A 12599-nucleotide genomic window follows, 5' to 3' on the forward strand; every position below is an offset into this window, starting at 1 on the left:
AAGAACAATAAGAAATATGAAAACATGTATAGAATAAGACAACTAGCAGATCAAGTGTGACTGCTTAGGAAAAGGTATACATGTACTGAAGGAGGGAAAGAGGAACACAGATGCTGGAAAAGCCGTAGAGATACAATTTTAAAAAGCTACAGAAATTGTAGAATGAGGTGAGAAAAGATCCCCAAACTCAGTGGCCTCTTGACATCCAGAAGATATGCTTTTGCAGAGTGATGAGAGTCAAAGCACCCAGAACTCTGAATTATGTTCATCTGTCTTGGATATTAAATCTCTTGCAAACCGCCAAATTATGTATGATACACGAGACAAATCAGTTGACTGGAATGCTTAATTGGCTACAATTGTCTCTCAGTATACTGGGTGTAGGAGGTTGGTCGTAGGAGCCCCTGTGGATATCAAAATCCACAAATGCTCATGTCCCTTATATAGAAAGATATAATATTTGCATGTACTTGTACACATCCTCCCATATACTTTAAATCATCTCTAGATTATTTACAAAATCTGATGCAATGTAACTGCTATGTATAGCTGTCATACTGTATTTTGTGTGTGTGTATTTTGTTGCTGTATTGGTATTTTTTATTAGTTTTCTCTTTCTGAATAATTTTGATCTGCAGTTGATAGAATCTGAAGGTGCAGAACCTACAGCTGTGGATCTACAGATAAAATTCTTACTTTCACTTGGAATTTTACTGGTTATTGCCATTCTTGCTCATTTCAATTAGACTTCTACTCAATTAGTAATAAATTGGAGATATTTTACCATAGAATAAATGTTCATGTCTGTGCCTACAAATGTTGAATACCTTTTTTTTTTAATCTTAAGCCCAAATCAGACATGAAGCTGGAAATTGCTTCTAAATTTTGTTGGAATTGATTAGAAATTATTTTATGATTATCCAATATCTCAAGATAGCTGTCCCTGTAAACCAATGTTGATACTAGCAATTTGTCGTTTATTTTGTTATAAAAATCTCTTTATAATGAGTTGACTAACTTTATTTAAAATTTTTACCAATCAGCCATGTTTGTTTTATTCTTTCCAAACTTATTTTCTTTCAGATTTTTTTCAATTGGTAGAAAACTACTTTATTATTAGAGTTTATTTTTAAAGTAATGAGGTTATTGGAAAATGATTTAGGAAACATTATTGAGCATCTTTTTAATTTGGTTGAACAGGCACATCTTCAAGTGACTCTGATCTACTTAAAATTCTTCCACAAAAAAGAACTCGGAGAAAACTAATGCCTTCTCCTTTCAAAGCACAACATACTCCAAAATCTTCACCGTCAAAAAGTATGCAGCTCACTGATTCTCTCAGCAAAGAACTTCTGCCTATTACATATACTCCAGAAGACAGTAGAGGAACTTTTCAAAATCTATCTATAGCTACCTTAATAAAACCGTCACAAACTACAGGTTTTCAGGCCATCAGCTCAAACATAAACTGTGAGAATACTCTGGAAAAGTGTGAAGTAGATATCCCTCTTAACAGGAAAACAGAATGTAAGGATTTGCATTCTACGTTTACTATATGTGAAGACACCAAGAGCTTGAAGAGTAAATTACCTGAACAAGAATCACTATCAAACAACAACAAAAACATTTTCCAACGGTACAAAAAAAGAATATTTACCTTTTTTTTCATAGCCTTTCTCCTTTATCTGTATTTCTGGTTTATATCATAGATCAAATGTGCTATTTTGATTACAAAATAGTATTTTACTTTTATTAAACCTTTAATTCTCTTTCCCTCTGAATAGTGATTCATTAACATGGTATTTTTTTATTAAATATTATTTTATTATAGAGATGTGAATATTAACTTCACCAGTAGGCTGCATGCAGGGAAAGTTTGAGCTTCAGACTGGCCCTCACTCCTCCTGGTATAGGACCAAGTACCCTCTGTGTACTCCCCACCCTCATGTCTCCCTCCCTCCTCTAACAGTGCCCAGCGACTCCCGATCCCTCATGCTAATGTGATGAATGCACTCACACAGTATTGTAAAGTATTACATTTGATATTTTAAGTAAGCTGACCCTCATTAGACTAGGAGAAATCCTAAGATTTATTTAGTTCTTCTTACTTCAAAGTTAGATAATACCAGCTATCATCGGAGTGTCACATTTGTTACATTTATTGTCTTCCCCGAAGAAAATTCTAGTTTCTATTGATGTTTAGCAAACCTTAACTTACTCTGAAAATAGTCATACATCTAAGGAATGACTGTGTGTACATCATCCAAGCAAACATCTTTCTCACTTCACCTACATAATCACACCCAATCTAAATACAGGATGAAAAATACCTTCCCTTTCCAATGTCATTGAGATAGCAACTCTACCTACAGTATTAAAAAGGGGGAAAAAACCCCAGGGCAAGCGAGGGAAGTTTTGCAATATAGAAGAATCATTTTATAAATGTATTAAAACCAAATTGTTTTCTCTAATTGTGGAAGTATCTGTCTCTCTTTTTTAGTAATGTAGTTCAAAATTAATCATTTTTATTTGTTACTCTTCAATTTATAGGCTTGACCCTTCTTCATTCTCAACTAAGCATTCTCTGCCTGTACCAAGCATAGTACCGTCCTACATGGCATTGACTGCTGCTGCCAAAGGGAAGCGGAAATTGACAAGGTATGATTAAACATAGACTGGTGGAGTCTCTATATAAAATTATATAAGATTGCCTTTGTACTTCGTTTTCTGCAGCTTTTTCATTTCTTGTCATTAGACTATCATTTCATATTCTCAGCATAGTTACGGCAAATTGCTCTGAAAGAGGTACCAGGTTTTTATTATTAAAGGGAGATACTGAAAAAACTCAAGTATTTCATTTGATATTTACCTAAGGTTTTCCATATTTTAGATTATTAAAAATAATTTGAAAAATGTTCTAACTTACAGAAATGTCATTTAATTTTAACTTTTCTTTGGGTGACAATTTTTACTCATTTCTTCCTTTTAGACATGACTAAAGTGATTTCATCCTAGAATTTGGTTATTTTAATGGAATTGGTATATAACTAAAATATATGTGAGTAAAGAAACTTCTATTTCTGGCTATTACAGTGTAGCCGTCAAGAGCAATTATAAAAGCTGGGTAAATTACAATTAGCAGCTGCTTGAAGGCACTGAAGAACAAGCAAGGCAGCCAGGACTTGAGAGTCTAAGATGCCAGAGAAAGTGGAAGCATGCTGTAAAGAGCCAGCCTCTCTGCCTTTCCTTTCCATTTAACATTTACCAATCTGTGGCATAGGCACAGATGCCGAGCAGAAAATGGAAACTCAGAGCTAATAGCAGTCTCTCCAAGCGAGGGAAATTAAATCATCCTGTGCAGTTTTTGCCCTCCTATTCACCAAGCTCTAAACTTTCTAGAGTAAGAGACGACAAAACCAAGCTGAAAGTACCTGCTAGGATGCTAAATTAGAGTTTTGATGTTCTTATTGGGCTTTGACACAAAAATTGGAGTTTAGGGACCATCCTGAAGAAGACACTCTGTTAAACCTCAGGATTTTCTTGATATCCCTAAAGGCTATTTCTCTAGGAATAAGACAAACTAGAAATAGACCTTAAACACTTGGATTGAATCAAAGTGATTGAGCTTTATACTCTTCCTGTTTGCCAGAAGAAAATTAACTCATCTCTAAAAGATTATATCATCCAGAGCCTCTGCAATTTTTAATACCAGCATTTGGCACTTAAATAAAAATTACTAAGTATGCCAGGGAATAGGACCAAATGACTGAAAATCTAGAGAAAAAAAAATTAGAGTAGTTATGATTCCTAAGTGATACATATAGGGATTATCAGATAGGAATTTTTAAAATTTAACTGTCATTAATTTAGACAAAATAATAATTTCCCAAAGAACCAGATTCTATTCAAATGAGTCAAATGGATATTCTAGAAATGAAAAGATAGAATTTATTGAAATTGGGCACAGAAGAAGAGAGTTAGTCGTGAACTAAAAAGTAGATTAATAGAAAAATATCCAAATTGGGACACAGAAGTATAAAAAGATGGAAAATACAGAGGCGTGAACAAGACATATAGGACACAATTTAAAAGGTCTGGAAAATATGTATTTTGAGTCTTAGAAGGGAATGAGAAATAGAATGGGGGAAGAAACAGTAGTTTAGGAGGTGACAGCTAATAATTTTTCAAAATTAATGGATGACATTAAATCACAGATTTGTGAAGTATTGCAGGTCACAAACAAGATTAATGCAAACAGAAACATACCTAAGTACATTGTAAACAACTGAATACTAAAGCCAAGGAAAAAAGTTTAAATTTACTGAGTTATGACTTTCTTTGTGTCCTACAAATTGAATGCGGTAACAAAATGTGCTGAATAAGTATAAAATGCATCTAACTTGCTCTACCTTTTTTTCTTTGCTATATGCTTCTAGAAGAAAGGTGTAAGACCTCAAAAAAACTTTTTTAAAATTTGTTTTCCACCATGGGCCTATTATCATCTGGGCTGGAGGACATAAGTTTACAAATAGCCTTCATATTTGTGTTGCATGGAGTATCTTCTCATGGGTGAATTCAGGTTCTGTCCTAGCTCTAGCAAAACAAAATACAGTGGACTTGGAAACATTTAACATTCATGGGTTAATTTTTCCTGAATGACTCTGTCTGTGACTTTTAAAAATTTGTATTCTGCTAAGGTGAAAGCTTGAATTGTGCAGAAAGTCTGGTTTATATATGTGAGTCTGCCACTTTATAAGTGAGCCTACCTAATCACCAACATCTGTTTTATCCATCTTGTCACTAAGTTGCGTTGTGTCAGTTTTGTCTTTCATTCCACTAATTAATGTTGGAGAGTTTTCTGGTCCTTCACTGGCAGCATGTTATGTGTGCTAAGATGTAGCAAAGTTTATAACTAAGAATAATTTTTAATGTAAACATAGTACTTATCAAATTAAAATGGTTTTTCAAGAAATGTCCAGGTATGTAAATTGTATATTTGGAGTGGTTTTAGATGAGTTAAAGAGCTTCCACGTGAGCAACTAATATTAGGAAATAATACTAAAGGACATGTAAAGAAAGTTACTTGCTCTGTGATATACCCTCTGGTACCAATAATTAGATCCTGCCGTTAAGTAAGGTTAAAAGAGATTAATGCTAGAAATGTACATAATTACTTTTTTTAATCTTCCTTTTCCCCAATTAAAGCGACATGATCTTGAGAGTAATAAACTCTGGTATTTTCCACTTAACAGCTTTATATACATATTTATGTGTATCTACTCTAGTACGGTTTAAAAAATAAAGAAGGGAAAGCTCTCTGTATTTTATTTATTTTGCATCAATTTTTATCTCTGAAAAAATTATATCTAAAAACCTACCAAAACCTACCAAAATTAGTTTTGTTAGTACATTGAGAATATTATAATTTTGATCTAAAAAACTTATTTTATGTTACTATAGAAGACTATTTTACTAAATGAATCAGGCTACCAAACATACAAATGTAATATGTACATATGTTAACTTTTGTTTATAAATTATATTAATCAGAAATGTGGTTGTTTGATTGTTTTGTGTTTATTTGGTTGGTTGGTGGGTTTGTTAGTTTTTCTTTGGTTGGTGTTTTTTGCTTGTTCCACAGTCTTCTTACTACCCCAAAATGGTCTTAACACTTGCCATACATGTTTTGTTTGCTTTGAAAGATGCCTGATGATTCTAATTAGAATGTGAGCTGTATTATGTTTATCGAGCCAGAAGCATTTTACCTATGCAAGGGAGCAAGATGTTCATTCTTAGTTTTTATTAATAGTTATGGAAATATATTTGATACACAACTGGAAGCATCTTTGAATCTCTTCTCAGTATAGTCTTTGACATAATTTAAATTTGCGTTTGTATCAATTTTATGTCCTTTTAGTTTATGATCTAACTTATAAACATTAAACATTTTATCAGTAGGCTATTATCTAAATTCTAAAAATATTTGGGTATACTTTATTTATATTTAAATATGCAATTTATTTTATTACGGTTGGATTTTCTTTCTAGAAATATGAGTTTTAATCAAATTAGATGTATTAAAAGAGCTAATTTACAAGTAAGAGAATGCTGTGAGTAAACAGTAAGACCCTAGAACTAACCAAGTGAAGAATCATACCATAAAATAGTAAAGACAGCATTAAGATAAATTGTAAGAAAAACAACATTTTATCAAAAGTAACCAATAACATTTATGTTTATATTTGAAGAAATCAAAAACCAAACAACTAAAAGAATTTCTACCTTGGACAGCTGATATATTTATTATCAAAAAGAATGTTTAATATTCAAAACAGAATCATAGTAACTTAATTTATTCATAACCATAAATAATAGAGGGGGCCTACTGCAGTTGTTATATTATTTGTACATACGCGTTTATGATTATTTCTTGTTAAACTATATCTTTTTTATGCAGCTGAATAGTTCCTCTTATGTACAGTTTCACTTTCTGTGGTCTCAGTCACTTGTGGTCAATAGCAGTTCAAAAATAGGTGATGAGCATACAATAAGATATTTTGAGAGTGAAAGCCCACATTCATATAACCTTGTTAAAGTAGATTTTATAATTTCTCTATCTTATCATTAGTTATTGTTGTTAATCTCTTAATGTGCCTAATTTATAAACTTGATCATAGATGTATATGGATAGGAGAAAACATAGTATATATAGGGTTTGGTACTAGCCTCAATATCAGGCATCCACCAGGGGTCTTGGAAGGTATTCTCACATGGATATGGAAGGACTACAGTCTAGTTATCCAGAAATTCCCTAAAACTTGCTTATTTAAATCAGTATGGAAGGGTGTTCATCCATCACCCAGCCTCCAGCCCTGCCTGTTTAAACTTGAACTTCCTTAGGACTAGAGAAGATTGCTGTCTTTCAGAGCCTAGATCAAACTCATCCACAAAATTTTCTGGTTTTATTTCTTCTTCTAAACTCATGAATCTATAGCTCCTTGTAATATGAAAACCTTGGTACTGTACTTTTACTCTACCTTTCTTATTTGGCTTATTTTTTTCCCCATCTCTACTGTGTGTCCATTGTATAAGTTTTCTGGACAAGCATTGTTTGTGCCTTACTTCTTTTGTACATTCTGTAACATGAGGCCATAATAAGTGTTTAGTAATATGTCAACTCACATTGAGTTGGAAATTTGTCCCATTGACAATGTAAAATTTATTAAACTTTTGAAAGTAGAGTAAGTGAAAATAGGGCATTCTTTTTATTTTGGTTTTTATAATTGTAATAATCAAGATGTCTTTGTTCTGTTACCATGCTTTGATTTAAAAACAAAGTTTTCAAACAATCTCACTTGTTTATACTTTTCAGGCTAGAGTTCTTGATCCAAATTTGAACATGAGCTTAGTTTTTCACCTCTTGTGACTATGTATGACTTGTCTCTACACTTTAAATAACAGTGCTTGCTTATATTTCAGCAGAACACCCTGGAAATACTCTGCTACAGAATTGTTACATATACCTACAATAGTAACATTCAATTCGAATAAACATCAATAAACCACCAACAGCTAATTTTCTGTGGACCAAAAATGTATTTAGTACCTCCAGTTACTTCTGTGGGATTTTACAGCTTAATATGTCTGTATTTACTTTTTAAATCATTGTTGCCTATAGAATATAAATTAGAACTTAGAGGTATTAAAAAATGCTTAACTAAAATAGTTTTTTTCCTTCAAGTTCTGCATCAAATACTTCGTTAACTGCCAAACGTATTCGACAAGATAATTCAAGTGATAAGCACTTACAAGAAAACAGACCAACAATAGGTATGTCTCAGCTCTTAATTTGATATTGAACGACATTACCGCCAAATGTTAATACATACAATGCTTTACATTTTTATAATGTTTTCATAAGAATCTCCTTTTCTCTATTCATAACCTTTGTTATGTGGTAGAGCAAGTATGGTTTTCCTCATGTTACATAAAAGGAAATTTAAGACACAAAATATAAAACACTTACCCAAAGATCACACAGATATTTTTATGGGGGAGTCAGAACTCAGAACCAGATTTCCCAACACCAACTGTATGTTCTACACCTTTTTTCTTATGCTTGCTGCCTCATATTGCAGAAGATTTGGCAAATAATTTAACCAATAACTGAAATAATTAGCTAAATGTATTATGTTAACTAAGTTACTTTTAAGTATATTTTATGGATAAACTACACTCACTTGAAATTTTTCTTTTAGCCTCTTATTTGTAATAACTTGCCTTTGGCCCATCTGTGTAACTACTACACAGGCTCCAGTCAATACCAGTTACAATTATATTATAACTCCCATTAGCAGGTTGGCAAAGACACTAATGGAGATCACTACATTTCCTCAGCTTCATATGGGAAAGACTTGAGTTCATGGCAACAAAACCACTTTAGGTTACTAGAGTTCCATCATCAACCCGATTCTAGGCCTTGATACCAAGACCTCTGTCTCTCTGACACTGTACGAGGGGGGAACCCAAAAAAATGGGATTTATTTATTTTGAAAAGTATGTATTTTTTCTAGTCTTACATGTTTAAACAGCAGTTACTTTCTATGTACTCTCTATTTGATGCAGTACACCTACTGAGACACTTTTTCCACTGCTCTAAACAGTTTTTGAACTTTTTTTGTTTTGAGTCAAAGTCTTGATCTGTCACCCAGACTGGAGTATAATGGCACGATCATGGCTCACCACACCCTCTACCCCCTGAGCTCAGACAATCCTCTGTCTCAGCCTCCCAAGTAGCTGGGATCACAGCCATGCGCCCCCATGCCCAGCTAATTTTTTTATTTCTTTGTAGAGATGAGGTTTCACTATGCCTCCCAGGATGATCTTGAATTTGGTGGCTCAAACAATTCTCCCACCTTGGCCTCCCAAAGTGCTGGGATTACAGGTGTGAGCCACCATGCCTGGCCTTTCCTAATGTTTCTTTGAATTCATCAATTTTGATGCCTTTTAGTAGTTCTGCCATTTTTTTTGTTTGTTTGTTTCACCTCTTCCACATCAGCAAAACATTTCCCTTTGGGGACTCTTCTCATCTGGAGAAACAAAAGAAAAAGTCACTCAGGGCAAGATCAAGTGAATGGGGGTCGTGCCATTTTGGTCAAAAACTGCTGAATACTCAGGGCAGTGTGGGTAGCTCTTCTAAATCACCCATCATAAAATGGGCAAACACACTAAAAAAATCTCAAAAAAAATTCACTGAAGCTGAGCACAGCCTCTCACAACAACACTAGCCGAAACTCTGATGCTGATAGGTTCCTAAAACACTAACCTAGCAGAGGAAGCCTGTACTACAAGAGGCCTGCCTTCCAAAAGATAATTCTGGAGTTTTGGGGGGGTCCCCCTCATAATTCCTCAGACTTCATTCAGGCATTCACCATGTGCTACATCCTGAGATGACTACAAAGACTAATTTGTTTCTTCTTTAAAGTTCCTTATAAATATAGCAGCTGGAACTTAAAGAGGGGGCTCATTAGATAATGAGTGTTTCTAAAAATAATATGAAAACTATTGTTACTTTTTTCTGTCAGTGCTATTTGATTAGAGTAATAAAAAATTTCTCAATAACTTTGCCAAACTTATTTCCTCTAGTAGCCAGTAGCAGTTGTTTACCTGAAGTTCAATGGAAATACCTTTTATACAGATTTAAGAATCAGACAGTTAGGCACTAAAATGTAAAATGTACTGTGATTATTTATATATAATAATGCTTAGCAATGTGTAGCTATAGTTGTCCTACAGATATGTACTACCCCACTGGTCTTCTGAAAAACTTCTTCAAGAAGTCATAATTCTACAACCATGTAAAATAATTGAGAAAAATTCTCAAATCATAGAAATTTGGTTTTACTAATTTCTGTTGTCTAAGCATAGGAAAAAATGCATCAGATATCTCAAGTTTAAAGAGAGATGTGTGAAAATATCTGCTACGGAGAAAAATGTGGGAGATGATACTAAACAACAATGTTTGTCAAAGAGGAAAAATTAAAAATTACAATTTATTAAGGACAATGGAGCTCTTAAAAAGAGGTATTTGTTTGTATAGGAAGATAATATTTATATGCATCAGAATATCCAAGTGAAATGCCCCAGTGTGTAAGAGAATAAAAGAGAATTGAGGCTGCCTTCTTATAATGTGTTCACCTAAGTTGAAACAAAGGACCATCAGTGGAAAAGAAGGCAAATGCCGAGCATTCAGCGAAGTAAGAAATAGTGTCAAGTGAACATGTACCTCTAAAACTAAACCCTAATGTGACCACAAGAATGAATAAGCAACTACACTGATCCTGAAAAAAGTCCATGGCACTCTGTAGTAACAACACTTGTACTGAGTAGAAAACCCTTGTGTAAGCCAAGAACCAGAAGAATGAGCATATGTAGCACACATGAGATGGCACTGAGAGAGAGAGGTCTGTGGGATCAGGATCAGCTCTTAGGAAGTGCTAGATGTAAATGATATGTTTAAATTGGAACTATACAGAAGTTTAAAAGTCCTGGGCAAATAATCCAGAGAATGGGAAACATTGATGATAGAAGAAGAGGGAACAAATGCTTGTGGAAATCTTTTATTAGTCAGACAGAAAGAAGGTGACTGTAGTAGTTCACACAGAGACTTCACTTGGTATCTGTCTGTGTGTGCTCTGGAAACTTTAGTTTGCAATATGAAGAAATGAATTTGGCAAACAACCATCAAACCAGAGGTATCAGTGTTTCTGGGATTATCTTTTAAATTATGTTAATTAACAAGTATGACTATCAGGAATTTCAAGAGTAAATTTTTCTTTCTACGGATGAAAGAAGTTCGGTGCCAGTAATGACTCCACACCCGGCCAGGACCAAGAGATTTATTAAAGTGGCTGTTACAGAGGGGATCTGTAACGGGAAAAAAGAAAATGAGAGAGAGTAAGAGAGAGAGAGGAAGTGGGGGGGGAGAGATAGAAATAGATATATGCTGGGAGAGGGCTGTATTTACTAGCCTGACAGGGGCCGGAAGGGGTTGTGCTAGGTTCTTATTGGAGGAGCGGCATGGGAGCAGGGCGGGGCCAACGCCGTGTTATAGTCCTATTGGACGCATAACAAAGCTGGCTAAGGATTGGAGGTTTGCAGGTTTGAAATTCGCACGGGAAGGTTTGAAATTTACGCGCGGGGAATTGTGCTCACAGAAGCCGGGACCTGAGGCCTTTGTTGTCTGGTGTGTCAGCACCATTTTGGGAGCCGCCCCTCTGGTCGCTTCCTGCACCCTTCAACGGGTATGTATAGTTTTCAGTAGATTTTTACAAGTTGAATGAATGGTGAAAACTTTTTGAATGATACTTTTGCCATATTTATGCATCTTTTTTATTTCTTCTAGAATATAAAAGAAACACCTATAAAATAAGTCCAAGCGTGGTGAGAAAATTTGGAAGAAGCATTTCCAAAGAAAATCTAAGATAAATGACCTTGAAATCAAGAAAAATGAAATTGTTCAAGTCTGCTTTTAAAAGTGTTTGTCAGTGTTTTTTCAGAAATGTGTTTAAAATACTTGAAAAAATACCCATCTTAAAGCCATGTTTACCCACATATTTTCAGCAAGCAGAAAATGAAGCTATTTGCTTTCTTCTCTAATATTCCAAGCCCATGTAAAATTTTAATGGAAAAGTTTATGTTTTAAGTTTCTAAGATGTTTGTCACCCTTTAGTATCCTGACATCTAAACATGATGGCAGCTTAGTTTTACTATGCCACTAGGTGACCAGGATATTTTAGATTAGGACACTATTTTAACAACAGTGAGTTAAATTGCCCTTTCCTTTTTTTTTTTTTAAACAAGAATTTAGAAGTGGTAAAACTATAGCCTAAGATGTATTTGACCTTCTGTTGTTTCAATACATTCTTTTAATCATACATTTGTCCTTCCTAAAATACTTTGATGTACAAGTGTAGATATATGTGCCCACAAAGGCATTGTAAATATTATTTAAATAGTTGCAGTGAATAAAGTATTGTTCCTTGCTACATGATGTATTAAACTGTAGATTTTACAGTTTTTGGTTTTCCTGTCTCATTACTACCCCTTACATAGCTGAACTATTACTTTATATAAAATTTGAATTTTGTAAGTTTATATTTCATATAAGATCAAGGTATGTGGGCTGGACTTGGTGGCTCAGTCTGTAATCCCAGCACTTTGGGAGCCCGAGGCGAGTGGATTGCCTGAGCCTGAGGGTTCAAGACCAGCTCGGGCAACTTGATGAGACCTCATCTCTACAATAAATCAAAAATTAGTTGGGCGTGGTAGCGTGTGCCTGTAGTTCCGGCTACTTGGAAGGTTGAGGCAGAAGGATCGCGGGAGCCCAGCAGGTCAGCACTGGGGTGGTTGTGAGCATGCCACTGCCCTCCAGCCTGGGTGATAGAGTGAGACTCCAACCCAGTAAAAAAAAAAAAAAAAAAGATCAAGATATGTGGCCCCAGAACCAAGTCTGAAAATAATCCATGGGTTTCTTAATGATAATGAGAAAAAGTGTTTTAATCATTCCTGTTGCCATGGGAAGTACTTGGAGCCTTGAT

The 12599-nt window shown here is 34.5% G+C and overlaps 1 protein-coding gene across 1 annotated transcript in view; it reads left to right on the forward strand.

Moving 5' to 3' along the window:
• KIF18A (kinesin family member 18A) overlaps positions 1-11487 on the forward strand; it is a 69460-nt gene extending 57973 nt beyond the window's left edge. Inside the window, exons 13-16 of the mRNA XM_008054784.1 lie at positions 1201-1636; positions 2551-2658; positions 7742-7830; positions 11405-11487. Of these exons, the coding sequence (XP_008052975.1) occupies positions 1201-1636; positions 2551-2658; positions 7742-7830; positions 11405-11487 (716 nt within the window). The remainder of the gene's footprint in view (positions 1-1200; positions 1637-2550; positions 2659-7741; positions 7831-11404) is intronic.
• Positions 11488-12599: the final 1112 nt, after the last annotated feature.

Source organism: Carlito syrichta, unplaced genomic scaffold, assembly GCF_000164805.1.
Source record: "Carlito syrichta isolate Samal-C Ts95f unplaced genomic scaffold, Tarsius_syrichta-2.0.1 Scaffold301283, whole genome shotgun sequence".
Classification (NCBI taxonomy): Eukaryota; Metazoa; Chordata; class Mammalia; order Primates; family Tarsiidae; genus Carlito; species Carlito syrichta.